Source organism: Puntigrus tetrazona, chromosome 20 (genome assembly GCF_018831695.1).
Source record: "Puntigrus tetrazona isolate hp1 chromosome 20, ASM1883169v1, whole genome shotgun sequence".
NCBI lineage: Eukaryota > Metazoa > Chordata > Actinopteri > Cypriniformes > Cyprinidae > Puntigrus > Puntigrus tetrazona.
In genome coordinates, this window is record NC_056718.1 from 27,584,689 (window position 1) to 27,609,535 (window position 24,847).

Below are 24,847 nucleotides of genomic sequence, written 5' to 3' on the forward strand. Positions count from 1 at the left end.
GAATATGCAGCGAAAGATACGAATTTTGATAAAGATACGAAGGATTTTGCTAACCCAACTAGTGAAGCTCTCTATCACTCAACATGCCTTTAAATACACTTAATGGCATGCCTCCAAAAATGAAAATTCTGGAAATCATGCCGTCCAAAAAAAGTGATTTTGAGAAAGTCTAGCTAAAACAAGTAGCTAATTCACATGGCTCCGGTCCATAAGTTAAAATCTTACGAGACATTTTAACTTTAAACCATCGCTTCTGTCCAAAATACCACTCTGCACTCCATTATAATCTATCACTTAGGTTTTCTCAAACCAAAGCTCACCCTCATATTTGTTTGGAGCTGTTTTTACTTGTTAACTGTGTTTGATCTGTGCACATCTCTCTCCTCAGATTCAAGTAATGGTTTTAAAATCACTTATTTCTTTATCACACGCAAAGCTTTTCTTTAATTTGTGAGGATTACTTGTTGATTACTGTGAATATTGTTGATGTTTATCAGCTGTTCGGATTCTCGTTCTGCGAGCACCAATTCATCGCAGAGGATCCATTAAGCGATGAAATGCTACCAAAATCTGTTCAAATGTAGAAACAATGTCATCTACGTCAAGGCCTGAGGGGAAATACATTTTCAGCACATTTTCATTTTGGGGGTGAATCATTTCTCTAACTACAGCCATGAATTTGGTTTGATGGGAATTAATGGGCATGCGGAAGGGGAAAAAGCTTTTAGTGCATCCCAGAAATATTTTGAAGCGCTAATAATATGAAAACACGTTCATAAATAACAAGATCTGATCTACCGCTATAAATCTGAGAGTGGTGGTGATCACTGATCTATTGAACAGAATTATTAATCCTTCATGTTCTTGTCCTCTTGACTTGACAAAGTAGATTCTAACAAACACTTTCTTAATAAAGTTAAAAATGACTAAAACATTCCCTGTACATTTAACAACAAAACTCTTGTACATGTAAAAATCTACAGTCACTATTTTAATATGAATAACAAAATGACAACATATAAAAGGTTTACAGAAAAAACAAATACAATTAGATAACAATAACAATAGCAAATACAATTATGGTTCCTTATATTAGTACTTAACCTAAAAATATAACTTATATAGTTTCTGTCATTAAATAAGTCAATATATGAGGTAATCAGTTCATAAACCTAAACCTAAATAGACATTTTCTGTTTCTCTAAATGAAAAGCCTGATATATGCTTTCAAAAACACAATTTCAGTTGAGGGACGTAGATCTATCAGCATAAAAAAACTGTTCTGACACAACTGACATCCCTTTTACTGGCATCTACTGCGGTGAAAGTCTATTGACCAACGTGTCTGTCAAGAACATATGGCCAGAAATGTGTAACAGTCTCGAGTCTTATGTTTTCCGATAAAATTATTCCTCTTTTGGCATTTTGTGGCTGGAAGAACCTTTAAGTAACACCATCCCTTTGGCAACCTCCTCGCAATCAGAGGCAAACGGAAGGTTCCCAAAATCTTCTGAAGATGTCGTTGTGGTCTCTAATAATCTTGATGGGTCATCATCAGAAGATCTTTTTCACTCATTGTGGCTTGTGAGAGACAACATTGGTGTCAGTCCAGTTTTAGCCACTAACTGCAGAGCTTATGAATGAAAAATCCTCTACATTGGGGGAACCACAAGGCCTGTCATTGCTGGAAATGATGAAGAAAAAGAGGTTATAACGGTAACATATAGCTATATCAGATCATTGAGTAAACAGTTATTTCACTATGCCTGTCTGGATTTGTGTGATGTTTTAATTTTGGACTCTCTTTCTAACGGCACCCATTCACCGCAGTTGATCCACTGTTGAGCAAGTGATGTGAAATTCTCAGAATCTGTTCTACAAGGAACTAATTCTGACGGCAAGTACATTTTTACATTTTGGGTTGACTATTCCTTTAATTAGCACAGTATCCAAAAATAATGCCATGTCATTTTGGAAAGTTGAACAAATAAAGTATGATTTGTAATGTGCTACCAGGGCTTACAGAACCTCGATCAAAGAAAGAAGATCTCTAGTACCTCTAAAGCTAGAGCCTCCCGAGGTCTGGCAAACAGGTGATGGTGAACCCTGCGGTCTCAGGACAGGAGCAAAGGCACTTTTTGTTTGTTCGAGGATGGGAAAGACGTAAAGGCAAAGGGAGGATGAAGAACTGGAACCAGGCACGGTGGGGCTAGACGGCATGACTGAAAACAAAGATTTTTTGATCGTTGTCAAAATTCATTCTGTATTTTCAGAGAAAGGATCATTAAAAATGACAGGCGCAAAGGATCTAAGTTAAACTAAAAGCAAAAAACTCACTAGCATAAGGAGAGCTGTTTGGTGAGGCACTGTTAAAGCCAGGTGACCCTGAAACACCCAGACTACTCATGGGCACGGCTCCGTAACTCGCACTCATGCCTCCATTGGATCCATAACCTGACTGTTGAGGGGTTGATGCTGAAGGGTAGCCCCGCGGTGACAAACTGCTTGGGTTTCGGTTGTAACCTTAAAAAAAAAGAGAGATTAGGCTCAATAAACTATTTTTTTTTTCTTAAAAAATAGCACAATGAAACAAATGAAGAGAAAAAAATGGGGTGGGGGTCTGATTTCATGCTATGCCAGGATTAAGTTAAGTTAAAGAAGAAGAAGAAAAAAAACTTGTACAGGCAAAAAAATTTAATAAAATAAAAATTCTCTTTTCACGAATCAATTGTTCAAGCAAACTTTGAAATAATATTTTAATGCATGCAACTTGTGTAAAATGCCCATAAATTGGTATTTCCATTCTATACAGTGTATCCATACATTGTATTTAATTTGCATGTTAATGTGCTTTTGAAAGGAAGATAAAAAGAAGTGCCCATAAAAGAAAAAGAGCGAAGAGAAATTTGGTCATAAGTGTATGCCTGTTAATCTGAAGGAAACACACACACATATTTGGAACACCAAAATATGTTTCCTTGTAGAACCAGTATATTTTAATATATATAAAACGGTTAGGTCTTGGATTCTGATTGGTCAGACAGCACTTCCATGACCTCTTCACTCAATGGTTCCGTGTATCACTTAGCAGCACCCTTAGCAACATAAACAATCAATAATTTCAGGTATGATTATATACGTTCTTATGTCTATTCGTTTATACTGTAATGACACTTGCGATCTCAAGCCACGCCACAAATAATTTTTTAAAACCATAAAGATGGAAAACAGATGTTTTCTCATACTAAGAGATAAACAGATGTACGTGTAAGAGAAAATATCACATATGCTGGTGTTATGTAAAGTTTAATGATTCAGTAGGTTATGATTGTTTAATAATATAAAGCAAATATTAAATTAAAAACAACTATATCTGTAAATTAATTCTGGAGACTTTTCTTATCCAATGATGAAAAATCATTTAACCCTTAAAACTGTTCAAAAGGTATCATAAAAATGTGTATTCATGTGAAAGATCGATGAATGAGACAGACTTCTGAACAGTAGGCCAGTTGTCTTAGGGTCGTCACCTTGGCTGCTGGTTTGCCCAGGTTCTCCAATGCTTACACCCAGCTGGGTGGGATAAGAGCTGAGGCCCATGACGCTGCCATGGACGGGAGAACTTGGCATGGCCTGCAGCTGACTGTGAGGTCGTGGCACGCTGTACAGAGCCTCAGCTATGTCTGCCGCCCGTTTCAGCAACATGTCCTGCTCCAACAGAACATCAAAGATTCATTTGTAGTTGCAAATAAGCTAATTTGTTTAATTAACCACATTTCCTTGCTTGAAGTACAAATCATACTCTATAGAACATTTTTATGTTATGTTGAATACTATTCACGTTGAGATGATCAGAGGAAACTTGAGGAGTCCATGCCAAAGGGTAACAAGCTAAATAATTGCTCATTACAATACCTATAACTAACATATTGGTTTATTTGTCCTTCTAAAGCACATATTCCTGCACGGCCATACTCAACATCCGAAAGGAAATCAATATTATTAACTCATTAATTAACATTATATCTACTGCAATTCAGTGGTTACCTGATTGCTGGTGGCATTTCCATAGAGTGATTCAACAACGTCTGCTGCTCTTTTGAGTAACATTTCCTAAAAGAGAGAATATCAGAACAAAAAAAATGTTTGTTTGTACTTTATACACTTTATAGTATATGTCGTGAGCATATAGCAATATTTTCAAACCTTTGCCAATTTGTCGGGGTCACCAGGATGTCGAGGGATCAGCTTTTGAAGTCTTTGGAAACCATAGTCAATAGTTGGCTCATTCAGCGCTAGAATAACAACACTAAGTAAGAATCCATTCATCCCTCTAGACTACATATTCCACCGTCTGCATAAATCCAACAGTATGTAATTTGATAAAGGAAACAGGTAAGGCATCACCTGTATAAATAAAGCGTCCTGGAGCTCCTTTGCAGAACTGCTTGGATTTGTAAGACAGCGTAACTTCTACAACCCCTGGTATGTGTCGAGGAGGAGTTTGAACTCGGATAGCATGAGGAGTGATTAACTGCATGAATAAAGACAACCTCTTAAACTTAATTGTGACAGAATGCTGGTGCTCAGTCCTTGAGTCAATTCACAAAATATTATAAAATCTTTCCCTGTAGAGAAAGTATGTACAAGTGCATACCTCGCTCCACACGAGCATGCTCCCGAACACCACCTGCAGACCGTCAAAGAAGTTTTCTCCAATCACAATTACCATAGCCCCGCCTGTAGTCCAACCTTCACTGGGGCTGATGGCTTTAATGCAGGGAGTAGCTGCAATAGAGAAACGGCAACAACGAAAATGACATTAAAGGTGGAAAAAATGAAAAATATAAGTTCTACTTGACCACAGAGCTACTCGCTTCTACTCTTTCAGATAACTTAGAGCTGCCCTTCCGGCTTCATGGTGAAAACTTCCGGTTTAATGTAAATCTCGACAATTAAATGTAGCTTTTAAAGTAATTTCTGAATCTCACCGTATTCCATGCTATTCTCCACCGTCTCATTAGAATCCGTTCTCACGAGCGACGTCCATGTTTAGAGTTGTTGTGCACAAACATATTATCAGAAATTGCTAGCACAGGTCCATCCACACTGACTGTAGTTGACAAAACCACCTATTGGAATGCAAAGAAAGACATATTAATAATACAAAGAGTTTAAAGGTGATTTGTGCGGTACATTAAAACCTTTAGATGTCATGCCATAAGTAAAAAAAAATTCAAATTTCAAAATATGATTGATGATATCCTAGCAATGCCATCTTTAGAAACTTCAGTAACACGTTATTTTAGGGTCTCTTAACTAGATGCTTATTAACATGCATATTACTACAATATTAGCAATTTATCAGTAGCAATTAAGCACATATTAATGCCTTATCCTACATGACCTTATTCTACATCCCTAATCCGACCCAATATCTAAACTTAAACTATTAAGCAGCCAATAAGGAATTTATGAGGAATGCTTCTACCCAGTTCTATACTCTTACAGAAACGCTTACTGTTGATTTAAAATGAAATGTTTTATAGCTCTTTTTGAATCAGTTGCCTTCAAGAGCATTATATGAACCATTTAATGAATAAAACAAATCACTGACAAGCTCATGATCTACACTCGAATAAATAATTATAATAATTTGGTTTTAAACCATATACCAATGTGGTTTTAATTAAGTGGTTTCAAAGTGAAACAAAAGATCATATGAAGCCAATGAGAGCATAATTGCTAGAGATGAAAAACAACATGTAAACTCACAAAAAAATTAAATGCACAAAAATGAATAAGCAAGGACATCAGGGAAATGAAGAGTGAGGGATGAAATGTCCGATTGTGGCTCCAGTAGTGAAAGACAAGTGGGAGGAAGTAAAGCAGGAGGGTCCCCAGTGAGTACTTCCTGGGTCACAGAGCCTGACCTTCCCCATCTGGAGCCCATCACTCAAACCCTGACAACTTCCTGAAGCACCTTGGCTGATTTCCTGATCCTTGCTTCTCATACTTTTCTGATTTTTCTCTGATCACCCTCTGTCTCTTATGAGATTTTGCATTCAGACACTTAATCTGTATCACACTCTCTTTTTATTCAAAACTACATAACACAAGCCTGGCCCCTGAAGAACTGCTGTATGTGTTATCAAAAATGATAAGAAAAGCTACCATTGCGCATAGAGTTCATTGGTAAGTTGCCTTCCAGTAGAAAAACATGAAACAAGATAATCAAAATTGCATACAATATTAAGACTTTTCAGAGAATGTATTTCTTTTTCATGTTTTTGCTTGCTTGTTTTCTAAACTGTACATAAAGCATCTTAATGTGTAAAAAATACACATTTAAGAGATACATTCTCTGACAAACAGTAATGTCTAAAGCAAATTCACTTGATATGTGAAAAACTAGTTTAAGGATGTTTGGATATTTTATATATATTAGACACAACGTAACATTTCTGCATTTTTCAAATACCATTAGTTTGCAAATGAATGATTAATACCTGAAATCTCCTCATGTCTCGGGGATTCCCTGCTGTCTTCAGGCAATTTTGATTGCACTTTAGGAAAAACTTCAAGAAAAATCTGTGGGAAACACACACACACAAAGAAAAAAACAAACAGACAAAATGTAAACCACTTGATGAGTATTACATTTACACTTACATATAGTCATTTAGCAGATGCTTTTATCAAAAGTGTCAAATGAGGGCAATGGAAAAAATCTAAATCAACAAAAGAGCAATAATGTGCAAGTGCTATGAAAAGTCTCTGTTAGTACACGTTGTTGTAGCATATGTATTTATACATATAGCAATATATTTATATATATATATATATATATATATATATATATATTAGAAAAAGATTAGAGAGCTAGTGATAGAGGTTGTTTTTAAACCTTTCAAACAACATTTATTTAATTATATAATCAACAAAAAGAAAACAGTTTTCTTAAAGTGTTGTTGTTTAGGGTCAAATAAAGGTGGAAGAGATGTTTTTTTAGCCGATCCTTGAAGATGGCTAAGAACTCAGCTGCTTGGATTGAGTTGGGCAGACCATTCACATTCTGTATTAATTGTAAAAGTTTGATAACTTGTAAAAGTTTAAAATAATTTTCCAGACAGGAACCACAGAACCAGTCCATCCCATAATCAGGGTGAATAAGTCGAGCCGATAAAATATCTGAGATTGAACAAGCGTGCTTGCTAATTTTTGTTCAGCAAGTTTGCAAGAGGTTAGCCCATAAACAGTGCATCCGAACCACTATCTGGCAACCTCTCACAACACACTTTCAGGGTTTTGTTAGCTGTTTCATACCCGTGCTCCACGTACCATTCACTTTAACTACATGATAAACTTTTCAGTCCTTAATGAAATCATAGAGCACAGCTGCAAGCAGGCAAATGAAAGCACATCGAAACGCACACATTAACATGCATTAGTCACTCCCCCACTCACTTAGCATGCAAATCTCTAAGCCTCACTGCCTTGCACCTTCTGCCATGTATCCATTCACTGCATCATAATTAGACCCATCTTGCATAATTAATTAGGACTCCTGGAAAACCTTGCAACTTCAGCACAACACCCCTCTATCTCAGTTTTGTCACGAGGAAAAGTTTCATAATAACAATGCAAGTTTTGCACTGATGTGATATCTAGATTTCTTGGAGTAGTCTTCATAGTGGGCTATGATAAATATTTTGCAATGAGATTATTATATATGCACAATGACTATAATATATAAATATATATATATATATATATATATATATATATATATATATATATATATATATATATATATATATATATAGAATAATATATATATTTAGAATAATATATATATATATATATATATATATATATATATATATATATATAGAAAATATATGTAGAAACACACACACACACACATTCAGTGACATACAAATTATGTAAAAGTGTTGAATAAATAAACATAAAAATTTGTGTGATGAGTAACTATATAGTTATATATATATATATATATATATATATATATATATATATATATATATATATATTCTGAAAGATATATATTTTTTTACTATAAAATTATAATATTTACTTTTTATTAAATAAATGCAGGCTTGGTAAAGATGCATAGATTTGATTACTATTACTGCAATTATATAGAAAATTAATTAAATACATTATAAATTAAATAATTAATACCAATTAAAAAATATTTTAAATAAATCATTTTGATTGATTTTGCCATTTCTTTAGCAGACTTTAGCAGAAAATTGAGTAAATCTGATAGCATTTAACACTTGAACAGCAAGTAATATCCATTATTAGACAGAATGCTGACCACGGACTGAAACAAAAGCTGAGAAAGAGACACATTATTCGATATTCGGAACCATCACTCATCAGTATTTCCCCTGTCCATCTCACCTCCCTCCCATTCCGTCTTAGAAAAACAAAACAGTGTCATGACATAGAGGGAGAGGGGGAAGGAAAATTAGGAAACCAGATGTGCAGCATCGAAACACTGACATGCTGAAAAGTTTGAGCAGCAATACATCAACGACTGCATGCCACATGTTTGTGAGAATAGCCACTTGTTTGCACGAAGATTCAGATTTATATCACAACATCGTGCAAACCAAAACAACATTTTGAATGTAACTGTGAAGACGCAAACCATGATGTACGGCAATAATGCACTGATACTCACGTTTTTGTATACATACATGTATTACTGTTCTGTATCTATTGGATTCATCATCAAATAAGCAATCCAAAAAAAAAAAAAAAAACCCAAAAAAACAATAACAACAAAAAGGAGGATAAAATGTTGTGCTGAATAGTGTGTTGTAGGTGAGGATTGTGGGGGAGCCTCGGAGGGGTTTTGGGTAGCAGAGGTTAGTTAGGGCTGGTCATAAATACTCTGGGCTCCCAGAATCCCTTGGCAGACTTTGGGGCCAGACTGGTCGAGGGGTTAACAGGGCACGTTCCCAACCTCTGACCCCACTAACAGGGCACGCATAGAAGCTCTAAAAATCAATACCTCCATCACCACATACCACACCAGGACCTTTCACACGTGCTTTCACAACTAAGAAAAATAAAAGCAACCAACCAGCACACTGTGTGTAAAAAGATCGTTTTCATTATCTGCTTGAAAAAAATGTATCAGAACTCACGGGAGCCTTCGTTTTACATTAGCCTATTAAAAATGTGCAAAAATTCTTTATTACATTCTTCAGTATTTTATTTATTATCAGCATGACAATGTAAGTGATAAAAAGTGTTTAAAAAATTGCCATCGTGCACATGGCACGGGCTCAACAAGGTGTGCGAAGCCTGAAAATGCAGGTTTTCACAGTGTTGTGTTTCATTTGAGGAAAGGAAATCTGAACTTTTAAACACAAGTTGACATGCTCGTGACACATTTGCTCAGAATGGCACAGAATCTTATCTATTTTATATTAATTTAACAACATGGGTTCTGTGGGTTTTTTTGTCATTATGGTCGTTAGCTAGGAAAACTCTTTTACTATCTATGGCTCACACAGCACTATAAAAAAGTGCCTCAAGAAATACTAGTTAACTAGAGTTTTCCCCCTAATTAAGCATTTTCATTTCCTATTTTCATTTTGTTTCCGTGAATGCTCATGCATATTTTCTGTAAAGCACTTTGTAAAAAGGTTTTTCAGTCACATAACTATTTGGCTCATCTTCCATATTTCATGACCATCAGTGGGACAAAGAAATGTCAGTGAATACAAAAACATATTAAGAAAGATACTTTGATAATTTGATCACTAAATTTGATTCATACAAATGAATCACCCTAAAGCCCCAACCACATATAACTATATATATATATATATATATATATATATATATATATATATATATATATATATATATATATATATATATACATATACATACATATAAAACAAACAAGCGAATAAATTGCTACATTTCTGGTATGGTCCCAGATATGTTTTTAAAAAAATGTTATAATGCTCAGTGCTTGCCCCGAGTATGTCTGTGTAAGCACAGATTTATTTATTTAACGCAGAAAAAAAAATCTGAAGCCTTCATCTTTGTGGGGAAACAAAGGCAGGGCAATATGCATGAATACAGGAGTGGCAGATAGGAGAAAAGAAGGAAAAGATGTCTGCTTAATTAGCCAGTAATGATAGGATCTGACAAACAACATCTGTTTCCAAATTGGGAGTGTGTTTGTGTGTGTGTGTGTGAAGGGGGGGATTGAATGGAGGATGCCAGCACTCACTTTACTGAGCATCTCAAACAGAACAGCTTGATGTGAGTTTAGCGATGCAGCTTTCAAAAAAAAAAAAAAAAAGAAAAGCTCAAGACATTTTAAGTGCCATAAAAAATGCGATGGGTCCACTCATCTTGAGATATTTTACCTATAAATACCTGTCTGATAAAATTAACCCTCTGCATCACATGCTGTCATGGGTAGAGATATATATGTGAGCCTGTGTGTGTGTGTGTGTGTGTGTGTGAAGGCACCAGTGCTTGACTGTCTTAAATTTCACTAATGAGTTAATGATGCCCCCTGGTGCTAGCCTGGCCCCTATGTTTGTTTGTGTGTGTGTCTGCTTGCCAGCAATCTGGAGGAGATCCAGAAGATCTCGTCCTCCAAGCTAAAATCTGCGTGCCTCAATGTCCCACTTTCTCTGCAGAAATGTATTCCGTTTTTGTGCATACTGCAGCTTTTGGTATATATTCATCAGAACAGATGCCCTGAATTAGTTTGCATCATTGACGTGCATTTGTCAGAGATCAGACAATCTGTGTGCATATGTCTATGTGTGTGTGTGATGACTCTGTCCGGACTCGGGTCGGGGTTGATAGGGCCATTGACAGCTTCCCAGCGGGCCTGCTGTGAGCCCTGTCAGTCTCTCTACTATTTTATGCCTCCCCATTCTCCTTCAACACATTTCCTCTCCCTCTCGCTCCCCCCTCACTCCTGTCTGCATGTGTACACATTTGCTATGGATTAGCCACGGACATTATATTTTAACACCATAGGCAGCACTGTTCCTCGCAGCAGTGACTCAAATCACCTTTCAATTCATGCTCAATCTATTGTATTTAAAGCAGATGGATTTCAATCCGAGTTTAGAAACGTTAAATCTTAAAATATGATCCAGAGAAGTAGATGCAACCAGTGCTAAATTCCAAAGAGAATTTCAAGCGTGAGATCAGCTTTTGTTCTGCCGTCCCCTGACATGTTCTACAGTGGGTAGCATTTGCTGGGTGTTGGTTCTGCTGCAAAACTAAAATTTCCCTTCAGGATCAGTTAATTGTCTTTCTATTGATCCAGTAGTTTCGCACTCCTGTGGGTTTGATTAGCAAAGCGAGTGGGGACAGATGGTACCATTCCTATTACTGTGATTTTTTTTCCCCCCAAATCAGAGTATTCACCGCAGAGAGAACTAAGCATGCGAATCAAGCGTTACATCAGACCAGTCTTCAAACAACAACCCCAAGCGTGTTCAATTTTTAGTCAACAGTGTGAGTCAAAATCTAACCAGTACTGTTGTTACTTTTTTATTATTATTCTCGTTACATTTTGAAATCGGGATTTCATTCATTCAAAGGTAATGTTTGTACAGTACACACATTAGTACTCAGAATTAAAATAGAGGACTGGTATACGTCCAAATTCTTTGGAGATACTGCAGGTTGCTAAATTATTCTCCTCTTCTTTTCAGCAATCATCGGAACAACTTTCGGAAACAGTTATGACAAAAGAAAACAAACAAGAACAAATAAGCATACCAATCCATCAGCTTTAATTATTCTATTGACAAGATTATACCATATTGATTATTTAAGTTAGTTTCACAAAACCCACTATGGGATTGATCCTTTTCAACCTCTCTTTTCTTTCAACCCCCACTGGTCATACACATCCATTTATTGAACCTGTGTGGTACTGACTTGCTAAACCTCAAGCTGTTAGCCATACAGCTGTACATTTACCACAAAGGCCGGATATAGCGGCACTTCAGAAACATTTATTACCTCTAATTAGTGCTTCTACTTCGACAAACTTTTCCTAATCCAATAAATTGACATTTTACTTGCATTTACTTAACTGAAAGGTTTCTTAAACTACTCATACCTTACCCCAGTTATTTTTACAATTAAACAATAAATACTACGTTTTTACAAGTGATCGTGATGGTTTGGTTGATGATCGGTTTAGTCAGTATACCAACATAGGCCAACCGAAATGTTAATTAACATCCTTATTGTTTCGGACATTTTAAAAATAGCAGCTTTCATCTAGAGGATCAAAGTATGTGGCCAAAGCACACTGGTGGTATTGATCAGTCATGGACTGTTGGATTGACTAAGTTGGTCTTTAAATCAATTTAATTTGCACATGGGCACAAACACATGATAAGACATAATGACAAACCAGCTAGCATAAATGAAGGTTTCAAATGTGGCAAAATTAGTATGAAATATAACATATGGACAGGTAATGTTACAAAGCTAGGCCGTAAACTCTGGCAGCAAGAAGAACCGAGGGGAGATGTGGGGCTTAATGTGACAAAAGCCTCCTTCAGGATCAGCTGAGAGTTATTCTCTCCCCTTCTGCTAATAACTGGATTAGTTGTGGAGGCAGAAAGGGGGTGGAGAGAGACAGACAGACAGAGCAGCAGGTCCAAACAAAACGGACACAGATTAAAAAAGGAGGGGGGGTGTAGGTGCTTTGGGATCACAATTCCCACATGCATTGGGGAGGTATCCTGATGAGGCTGACTAATTATATCAATATTAGGGAAAAAGGTTCTAGGTGGCAAAAAGAAGAAAACGAGAGAGTGAAGATTAAATATTGTAGAATTCAGTACTGAAAATTCAATTTTACGAATTTTCTGATCTAATGAATGTATTTAAAGGTATTAAATATAAACAGCGAGCTACAGAGAGATGGGGGAAAGCATCTCTCAATACGGAACATAGCTCTCTGAAACCACTGTTTTGTTGAAACGCTGGGTAAATCTGTCCATGTTTGGAGAATTAAATAAAAAATAGAAAGAACAGACAGGGCAGAGAGAAGAACCAGAGAGAAAACTATAAAAACAGCTGTGGTGCTAAGGAATTCTGGGAAAAATCTAAGACAACAGTCCATTTTTTCCATTCTCGACTTGACAGCGCAGATCCTCAGAGACGCTTTATAAACAACGTTAGCTTGAACAGGATATCAAGCAAGATCTTAGCATAAAGGAAACTGTATTATCCATATCTTTGAACGTTAGCTAGGTTGTGGGAAAAGTATGCACAAGATAGTTTACATGGGGCATTGAAGAGTTGCTTTATGTACAGGAAGAGGATAAATTAAGCAAGAAACAAGCAATGAGGCAAAGAATAAAGAAAGACAGATTTTCTTCATTCTCAGAACCCAAACCACTATCTAAAAGTGATATATTTCTGATATTCTTCTGAAATACATACAAATGAACAGGTTTTGTCCCAGAGAGACTTTATTGGGCCTAGTTTAAGAGCTAAAATCTTTTATCACAACTCAATTGAGCTACCTCATAATGATTAAATCTCTTCCCTTTAATCGGACTGTGTGCACAAATAAATAACTTAAACACGTTCCTGTTTGAGTCAAAAAGAAAAGGTTTGCAACGGGACTTACCTGTCAATGATGACAGGGTCAGATGGTGTCTCATTACGATTGCCGCAGCTTTTTTTCTCACAGCAGCGACTTATGAAAAAGAGAAGATAATGAGTGATTAAAACTTGCTCTATAAGACCACTACAATTAAGACAGGCAAGCAATCTGTCACATTGATTGTCAATGATCAAGCTCAATCACCACTTCTAAAGCGTACACGCACAAATACGACCCTACGCAGAGCAGACACACACACACACACACACACACACACCCCATCGGTGGACCTCCTGTCTGTTCACGGGCACGTCCCCCCTCCTATGCACACCCCCACTCCTCATGCACCACGCCACCAGCATAACAAAAGTGCCCCCCACCCCTGGCCATCTGCCTATATGCTTTCTCCTTTCCCCCACCCCACAGCCCCCCGTCAGACAGAGTCACTCCCCAGCTGTGTAGCCTGCCCTCTGCACCCCCTTCCCCATCAGCTCTGTTATTAACCAGCTGTGAGCGCCCACTCGGGCATCTGCTGGCTACACAATGGGGCAGAGCCACCTGACTCCCCTCTGCCCTCCCTAATGCTGTCCTCAAGCCTGAGGTCACTGCACACCCCGTCCTCTTCTGTCTCCTGTGACACTTGCTGTTCCTCTTTCTCTTAGCCCAGCTAACATACACTCTTTATAGACATTAACTTTTGCTTATTGTTTGGTTGAACATACAATTCTCCTGAAGATGTATTTCTTTATTTATAACATCTAGGATTGAACCACAGAAGCTCCTACTGTTATTACTAACCTTACTCAAGACAAGATAGCGTGTATTTTTACAATATTTTGGTGGATTAATTTGAGGATGTTCTAAGCAAATGTCTTCTGCAGGGGCTGAAATCAGTCATAAATCAACGCAACTCAATATTTCGTAGTATTTCTTATGTACATCAATTAATTTCAATATTTGAGTACCATGCTTTAATTATGAGGTTGTGGCCTCGTCCTAGATAGCAAGTTAGCATTAGTTATGCTATAGAAGAACAAGAACCTTTCAGTTAACAGTTTCTAAAGTAACTTTTTTTCAGCATGATGAACACTTTAACAAAACTTTTATGATTATAAAGAACCATTCCAAGGATGTTTTTCATGGAACCATTGATGCCAATAAAGAACTTCATTATTAAGAATGTAGGTAAACTGATGTAAAGTGTGGTCGTCAGAGAGAAAACTGAATTTTCTGCACGCCAAAACTATTCATCCCTATTAAACGGTACCTTGCAGATCAATACAATTGCTCAGTTACTTTTTCTCACCTGCACATGACCTCGTGAGTTAGCAGAACACGGCACATCTCGGGATTCTTGTTCTGTCCCTCATACGATATAGGCTGAACCACGAAAAAACAGAAGTAAAAAGAGGTCATCAACACATTATAGAGTGTCTCTCATGGCTAAAAGGCTTTCTACCTCTAAAAAGAAGATGATGATTTACCTGTTTAGTGACGGAATCAATGAGACGTGCATAAAGGTCTTGTTCTGTGCAACACCTGTCAACAATAGCAACAAACAAACCTTGTTAATGCCGTATAGAAATCATATTCGAACAGCATTGCCATTGATCAAATAGTATGAAACAGTTTTTGAAAACAAAATTTTTACATGCCTATTTTACACATAATATGATAACTTAATTATCTGCGAAGACTAAATGTTGAATGCTTTATGTCGCAACAGAAAGAATAATTATCTATGTGGACGAGCATACCATTACTGTAGAGGAGCTGGAGTTTGTAGTGAGTTCCATTATTGGTCTTTTCCCTGTCTGCTCTCTTAGAAGAACAGCGAGGACAGACATGGAAAGAACAAAGTTTTGATTACGCAAAATTAACATTTAATCACGCATACAAGAGCTCATGATTGAGCAATGTCTATAAATCATGACAACACTAAAAGCACTGCAATATACCTTTTTATAGACTCATTCACTTTCTCATTCACTTTAACCATCGATGCAGGTCAATGTTGCACTGTAATCTAAAATGCAACTAATTTCCTGCATTTGAAATATTCCTTATGTTCTGTATGTTACAGTTTTGTTTCCTCTCGCAGCGCGAGCTTTAAATCTATGTTGAACTGTAGAAGCATCACAAACATGTTTGATCGCGTGAGTCAAGTTAAAGAATATACCTTATCCTGCTCCACAAAGTCAACGAACGCTGTCCTCTCCACTTCCACAGGCTGTCCGCTGCGGTCATAGAGCGCCAGGACAAAATGGAAGAAGTTGGACTTTCTGAGATTGGAGGGAGGCTGCTTTTCAAAGTGAGCACGGGATAAGGCCAATCCACTGTGGATGTAGGGTTTTGCAGAATAAAAGCAGACGATTTATATAATTCACATAACAGTTTGTCATATAATACAATCCATTAAAATCAAACGAAAAAAAAAACATATCTACGCTTGAAGCCACATTTCCACTGATTCTGGTAATAAAAATGTTGTGCCTGAGTCTTTAAAACCTTGAAGACAGTATTTAAAAACCAAAGTTAGTTTGAGCACAAAAATTATTATATAGTCTATATAATTTATAGCATTTTTTTCATAATTTATTACTTGCTCTCACCACATTCGATTGCAAGCATTTGTGATTATTAGCTGAAAAAATAAACATTTGTGATTGCAGCTATATGTGATATGTTTTATTGTATAAGGACACACTTTAACCCCCATGTGTAGCTCTAACTGTTCTAATAAAGCCTATAACATTTATAATAAAGACATTTTTTCCTGTAGATTTAAATGCATCAGCAGTTACATGGCTGTTTTCCAGGCGTTACTGTGTTATCTGGCCCGTGCACATCGGTTCATTTATAGAATTATGAAACCGGCCAATTAAAACAAAAACTCATATATAGCAGATTCGTGTGTTTTCGTTAACATCGTGATGCTTAACTTTATCCTATTAATAGGCTAGCGTTATTATCACCGCAGCAGTCTACTTTAATTACCTGATTTTGAATGAGTCATAATAAAACTATCCACTCGTGTAGGCTGTATAGAACGAGTCCTTCGATACCGGCTCAGACGTGCTCAAAGAACGTTAGGCACGAACAATTGCCGTTCAAGTGACGTGCTCAAGCGTTTTAAGTAATATCATCACGACACAAAAACGGGTTTGAGTGTATTGTGTTGTTTGCCTCTTTCACTCGGCTCGTGACTCTGTCACCTCAAGCTATTGACAAGCTACTAATCTCAGGATCATTTTACACTCACCGCCTCTCAAGAACCTGACCTGTTGCTAGATATTCTTGCAATGTTATAGAAAACAAAACACATTCTTAAAGTTAACGATATATATATATATATATATATATATATATATATATATATATATATATATATATATATATATATATATATATATATATATATATATATATCGACTTATTAAGGACTCGTTAAGGTTAATTCTGTCCTGTTGTTTTGGCTGGTCAAAAAATAGTAGTCCAGTTTTGTGCGCGAAGGACCGGACAGTTCATAAAGAAATATTTCAATAGGTCGGTGATATTTTTCCACGTACAGATTTCACCTATCCTAATAAAAAAGTAATTTGTGTATCTCCATCAGTGCTGAAGAGCCTACCTCTGCGCCGCTATGTTTGCGTCAATAACGCCGACATTCCGCACCCAAGAACGAACAGGATCCATCTCCTCTTCAAAACTTCCCGCTTTCCCACTGATGTCGTTTCTTGTCGGGTGAGCTTGACTCCCGAACATTTAAAACAAATTTGGACCGACAAGGCAACTTCTTGCGCGAAAGCACTAGCCTGTAAAAAGCGGGCGATGTATTCTGGAAGTCCTGCGAATCACTCAGTGGACAGATGTAAGGATTTCAACCCAGTTCTGGATTCTCTGAGATAGTCCGCGGGTGCTCCGTGCTTCAAGTTTCTTGAAACTCGCTTTCTTGGCGTAGATGTGTCCTTCTTCGAGACCCATTCAAGCTGTGTGTGTGTGTGTGTGTGTGTAGTCCGCCTGCTCACCTGTTCTACGGGGAGCAACACACACTTTCCAAACAAAGTCTGCAGATCTAGCTGCTGCTAGAAATAAAGCCGCTTAAAACATCCGCAAGGTGCTCCGAAGATGTCGCGTGCTCTGCGGATGACCCTGTAACTGCTGAGGATGCTTGAGAACAGGAGGATGCTGAGAGAGTCTGCTGGGACCCATACTATCTGCTGGAGCTCGAAAAAGAGGAGGGGCGAATCCGCTGGAATAATGAAAAGTCCCCTATTTTTTTGACGTTCTTGCAGTAACTGACTGCTGAAATATTTAAAGGACACGCTTAGAACATAAGGGTTTATTTTTATTTTTGACGTTAGGCTATTTCGGCTCAGTTTTCATTAAATGTCTACGGACTAGCCTATTTAAAGAACACCACTTTGAAAACGAAAGGCTTATAAATGAGAGTAAAAAAATAATTGTAATAGATTTAGCTACATAATCGTATACAGGCTGCATAATCTTGTATTTAAATATACATTTAAACGCATGATCTTATGATTTATAAACAATTATTAGGCCTTATTTGATTAATTTGCCGTTTTTTCTTTGAATTATTATTTGAATAAAAATGTAAGTAAATGCATCTATTACAAAGAGAAACGAATATTAAATGAGTCTGAACGGCTGACATCTGCGGGTAGAAAGCAGCAGACGGCCAAAACAATGAGATTTTTCTAAACTTTTTTTAGAGCATTTCCTCTCTGTAAGAAGAAGCTTTTCCATCTTTTCTTGCTACTGGATGGGGTTATTGTCTGTGCGTGGGGCTCAAATAACTAAACAATGAATGTGAGCCCCCACCAAACACACACACACACACACACCACCACCACCACCACCACCTGGCTTATACCAACCATCTGCCAGCACGCCTCGGAGTCAGCTGTTCACCCTATTATGTGACCTGTTGCGGAATCCATGCACACTCTGCTATACTCTCTATTTCACTAGTCACACCCCTACTACATTTGTATTTCATATAGGCTATATAGTCTCTCTCTCTCTCTCTCTACACACACAGACACATATATATATATATATATATATATATATATATATATATATATATATATATATATATATATATATATATATATATATATATATACACCACTGTTTCGTATATATACATACAAAATAGTAAAAACTAATAATTCCAAACTGGCGCACCACCGGGCAGCTTATGTTTTCCCAGTAATTGTGATTCGTATAAAGTTGTAGCCAACGATTTGCTCGATAGAAAGTATGAGGCTCCATCCGTAACCGCGCCCTTGGGGAGAGCGAAGGAAAACTGAACCGTTTGACGCGAATTTTACAATATTTATCAAACATTTATTCGCCTTAAACACGTTAGCCGAGGGTGTTGTAGGCGAATTATATTTCTAAGCTTTAAAAAAACGTGACTTAAAATTTTCCACCTCGTAATCGTTCATCGCTTTATCATTATAAAGTTGTCGATTTATAGCACAGCTTTTTTTATATTCGTATGGTCTTTCGAGAGATACAATATAATAATAGGAGAATGACGTTTTGCCAGCAGGTGTTGAGATTTATAGTGAAAGCAGAGCTCAACGTAGCTGGGGGATTCATGTACAAATAAAATTAATATTGCACGTAAATAAGCTACACAATTTAATTTTCTGCAATTAAGCAAAGGCGGTGCGATTTGTTTTAAAAAAAAATGTAATGTCTTTAAGAGAGCAACAACAGCCAGACCCAAGCGGAATTAGAGGCTAACAAAAACAGTCATAATAATAATAAAGTAACCTATACATAACCAGGAAACAAGCAGCAAAATTATATTCACCCAATCAGATTTTTCTTAATTCAGGCACTTCAGTTTTTTTAAACACATCATATTAACTTAACATAAACGTTTAGCAAAATATCGTACGCTTCAAAACAGGGAGCAGATCTGTAACTTTACATTTCTATAGTGTATTGTTTTTTTTCCGATAATGGGAAATTAGCATCTTTTAAAAGAAGAATGCGCACAAAGCGCTCCGTTTGCCGTAATTAGCTTTATTTATTTATTATTTTTTCACACAGGCTACACGTTTATATGTGTTAGTGCTTAATACGACAGCCTCCACGGTGTTTCACGGTAGTTTCAGACATACGCGATGTTAATGTTTTGTTAATATTGCTAATACGCCAATTAGCAGTTTATAAATGCGTTTATTTATTTGCGATAGGCTGTTCATATCGAGCCCTTTTCGATGCATCTTCGTCTCTCGGCCGCCATATGGTTCATTAAAGGTAGGACTTAACGTTTATGAACAATGAATTGTATTTCGACAGAGAAGTACCTACTATGAAGTCATTATGCCCACACTTTGTACTTAAGTTCGGTTATTGAATTTGGAACACATTTTTTTTTTTTGCAGTGCCAGAACTGTCACTGGTGCCATTAAACATTACGCCCTGCGTAGCTGCCCTTGTTAAACAGCCACGTGCTCTGCGTCCTCCTCAGTAATTCTAACGTGTCTATAGTACGTCTCTTCCAAAAGCCTGCTATTGGTGATTGAGCGGCGCCTCGTGGTACCATCGCAGAGAGGCAGAAAATCATAGCCGAGTCTCTGACACTTGATAAAAATGTTCTATATATTTCATCTTAAAACGTAACGTTTCAAATATCTAGGGGAAGATGTGTTCTCAAGAAAAAATATATGTTTACTTTTAAAATTGTAACACATTTAGCCAATCAGCCAATGGGTTATTAAGGGAAATAAAAGATTTGGTTGCTTAGTCATTGCAGAAACTGAAAATGTATTTAAAGGCAATAAGAATGCTCATATGCTGGTGGGCTATATGAATAATATATGAACATACTTAATTGCCCATCTGTTAATCAATGATATGTCTTAATAGCAACACTGAAATCATAGTAAATTATTTAACTCTGATACATAGAAAAAACGTAGGGGTCATCTTCCTCAGAGGTCATCTGACATCATTTTACCCTACAAGTTAGAACAAGTTTGTAAAATTCTAGACTTTTGTCTTTCTAGAATTTTGTATTGATTAAGAAAATACTATTAAGACAAACTTTGGAAAATTAGTATTTACGTCACTCAGACAAGTATGTTTAATGTAGTTGTTTTGACAGCGGAAAACAAGATACATTTCTAGTCTCACTATTACTGGTTCTTCAGACATTCCTCTTTAAAAGAACTATCTGTTTAAATTGACCTACATTTAATGTGTACAATTGAACAATTTACTCCTGGTGCAGTATCTCTGTAACGGAACCATATATAATCTGCATCCCATAGACAGACTCTTGATCCTATCCTTTGAAATGCTTTTCCCAGCCTTTAATGTAGCTAGTTCCAACTGTTGCTCATTTGGGAATCCACTTCAACATGAATTTCAGATGGTAAAATTCATTTTAACGTGGATTTAAATATGGATCCAGTATGAAACATGTTCTGGTGGCATTTTCTTGAATATTAGTAGCCAAGATGGTTTGTACCCTTCCTTGTACTCATTCTGCAACTTTCATCCTACATTAAGTCATCATTGAAATTGAGAGGGCCTGTTACAGAGACAACCATGCATGCCCATGCCCATGCCATGACATAGCCTCCACCATGCTTTTTACAAATGAGGCTGTATGCAAAGAAACTTTTACATTTCCCTTTGTTCTCCACTTTGCATTTCCCCATGTTGCCTTTTTAGTGTATGTCAGATGTTTTTGTCTAGCATCTGTAATTCTATGTCAAAAGTCTCCTGTGGACAATAGACTGCCATAGCATCACCCTAGCTTTCAAGTATCTAGGGAAGATGTCCTGTAACAAAGGGGCTCAGACATAGGTAAGATAAAGTCTTTTTTATTTATTTCAACACTTAGTGAGCAGATGTTAACAAGTTGGAGAAGGTTCAGGTAAGTGAGCTGACCATATAATAGTTTCACCATTTCATCGTTGATGGCCTTGAAGTAACAGGTCTTGTAGGATGACTGGAGTAGCAAACACTTTGGCAGATACAGATACTGGAGTCACTTGGAGAACTAGAAGGAACACATGAGGTAAGTAAAGGTAGTTAGTTGCTGATGTGGTTTCCAAACTCTTGATTTCTCCATGTCCTTCATTTCTTTAGCTCTACTAGCATCTCAAAACAGCTCCCAAGAAGTTACAGACAAAGTACAGAGAGATTAATCCAGATAATCAAATGCTCACAGTTTAAACAGGCAGGAAATCATATAACAAGACAATCCAAAAATGAACAGAACTCCTAAGGAAAATCCAACTCCAAGGTAAATAACAGTCCGTTAGGTTAAGAAACAGATACCGCAACACATGTAGACAAAAAGAACCCAACAAGTAAAACAGAACCAAAAACTTCACTGTGGCCAAGAAACATAACAGAATGGCAAAAAGTAAAGGAAGAAACAGAGAAGAAAAATCAAATGCTGATATTCTTAGCTGGTTAAACACCTTTGTGTTGAATCACCCCATAATAAAATGTGGCATTCTGTAGAAAACTAGGAAACTATGACAAAGAACAAGACAGGCAACCAAATTCAAAACAGGTTGATATTGTGGTCCAATCACACTCCCCTGAAAGGCAAAACCTTGTAACGTAGACGGAGGGGGTGGAGCCAGGGTTGAACAGATGAAGGGAGCAACCAATGAGGAGCCCGGAACAGAGGGGAGAAGGGAGAAGCTCCAGAGCTCAGCTAGGAAGACGAGTCACGGTGGAGCCAATGGAGGGAGGAGTCATTGTGGAGGAAGGACTGACAACATTAGGGGTGCAACTGATTGAGACAGAGCAGGTTTGAGAGGAGCCCAGGTGGAGAGAGGAGCTGCAGAGGTGATGGGGACAATTCAGAGAGCCAAGGCAGAAGCAGAAGGCTGTTGTAGCTGGAGTGACAGAGGACCAAGGTGGAACAGGAAGGAGGAAGCAGCCTCCCGACTTGAGGGCAGGTTGACAACTTAGGCAGAGCCAAAAGTACAAAGGAGCCTGTTGTATCTGGTGGAGTGAGGGTCGCAGTGAGACCGACACACACTAGCTGGAGGCAGAGACAAAGGATCCTCCAGCCTCAATGCAGATGGAGACTGGCAGATCTACAGTGAACCCACAACACAGATGGTTGACTGAAGATGAGCTGAGGTGCTGACAGGAAGCAGCGGCAGAGGCATAAATAATGACAGAGGACCCAGGAGAGGGAGGTTGGGTGGAGGCCATAAAAAAAGGGGGTCCTCCAGCAAGGAGAATACCACCAGCAGACACCAATCTCTGCTCCCAGCACTGGACGAGACAAGTAATTCAAAATGAGTAGAAAGTACAGGACAGATTGACAGTTTGGGGCTGACAGATGGTTCAGACGTGAGTATAATGTCTGCATATATATTCTCTGAGTTCCTTAGTGGTGATGCAATGAGTGGGGCTTTCTCCACACTCCCACTCTTCATTGTTTTATCTACCGCTATGTGCGCTGTGGCTGGCTCTCACATCTGGTCAGACATTGCATGAGGCTCTGGCTCTTTTTCTCTGGCAATGGCTCTTCAGTTATGGCTGGCTTTGGCTCTCCATCTGTGGTGGGCTCAGTCAGAACAGTAGAAACGTGCACAAGCAGTCGTTCAGGAAGGTGGTCCATTGTGTAAGACCCAGGAATACTTGCAAGTGCTCTTTGAGGAAATAGTTCCCCACTCTAAGCTGAGCAGGATGACAGCAGCAAAGTGATCCATGAACAAACAACAGCAAACAAAGCCTGTCAAAACATGATGTATATTTTTCCTTTTGTGGTCGGGCCTTTTGTCACATGACTCCTCTGTGCCCTGTCACACAGTATTTGTTAAGTAAATCAGAAAGTCCTGTGCCTGTATTCTTAAAGATTCTAAGAATCCTCTCAGAGTGCTCCTATTTTAGCTTAAAATTTCTAGCTATAACAGTCTTTTGGTCTGTAATTGGTTGGTTGTCCCAGAAGGAAATAAAAGAGCGCTTTACCTTTGACTGGTCCTCCGTCTCTCTCCTTCTCTTTACACACATACTACGTATATATATATTCTTGAAATGAACAGTGACAGTTGCATTTTTCCACTTGCTAAATATGTTAATGTAGTGATTATTTCTATTTTTGGCACTATGACATTTATGGGTGTTTGTCGAGATGTTAGCGGTTCTCTAGTAAGCTTGTTCATAAACGTGATCTCTGATTTAATGTCTTATTGTCTTATTAACTCACTGTCATGTATTGTGTGCAACACAAGGAAACCCTGCTAAGGAAAGTCTTATGTGCAATGCTTCTTCTTGCGCTAAATGCTAATTCCGTGATATGTTTTGACAAATACGAACAATGTCATTATTTTTCATGAATCCAACATCCAGTCGCAAGAAAACGCAATCTAAAACATTATCAATAAGGGAAGCAGTCTTTCGCTATTGCTAAATGTTTAATTGAAATATTTCCTATATAGTTACACGATCGTCCCATAAAGCAAATATAATTTTGTCGTATTCCTAATGATCCCGAAAGACGACTAAAATTGTTCACTGCAAAAACATGCTAACAAACACAACATTTGGGATTAAACATGTAAGTTTTCTTGACTTTTATAATACTGTACTCACAGTGACATAGCTATGCTGGTTTTAGCCAACACACTACTGAACATTCATCAAAAATTTGTCCATCTGTACCGCCCAGGTTTTGTAGGCTTTGAGGAGTCTCAGGTGTAATGCTAAGACAGAAAGTTGATGAGGTACATTATATTGGCAAAAATATTCGCCACCTGCCTTGACTCACATATGAATTTAAGTAACATCCAATTTGTAATCCATAGGGTTCAATACGTCAGTCCAGCCTTTGCAGTTATAACATCTTTAACTCTTCTGGAAAGGCTGTCCACAAGATTTTGGAGGGTGTTTATGGGAATTTTTGACCATTCTTCCAGAAGCACATTTGTGAGGTCACACACTGATGTTGGACGAGAAGGCCTGTTTTTCAGTCACCGCACTAATTAATTCCAAAGGTATCTAAAGGAAGGGGCCAGCTCCAAACTGGTCCCGCAGTTGGGAGCATGGAATTGTCCAAAATGTCTATGCTGAAGCATTAAGAGTTCCTTTACTGAACCTAAGCCCAGCTCCTGGAAAACAATCCCACACCATAATCCCACCTCCACCAAACTTTACACTTGGCAC

General features: G+C 37.6%; 1 protein-coding gene across 1 annotated transcript; it reads right to left on the minus strand.

The window, feature by feature from the left end:
* Positions 1-942: 942 nt before the first annotated feature.
* On the minus strand, positions 943-17,502 carry LOC122325076 (transcription factor COE2-like). The gene is given in 17 exon segments (XM_043219944.1): positions 943-1,684; positions 2,058-2,222; positions 2,338-2,523; positions 3,531-3,708; positions 4,048-4,113; positions 4,207-4,295; positions 4,408-4,534; positions 4,658-4,788; positions 4,992-5,036; positions 5,039-5,132; positions 6,510-6,591; positions 13,682-13,750; positions 14,964-15,037; positions 15,142-15,191; positions 15,409-15,478; positions 15,837-15,993; positions 17,289-17,502. Coding segments are annotated over 17 exon segments (1,749 nt in total). The 5' UTR covers positions 17,423-17,502; the 3' UTR covers positions 943-1,652.
* Positions 17,503-24,847: the final 7,345 nt, after the last annotated feature.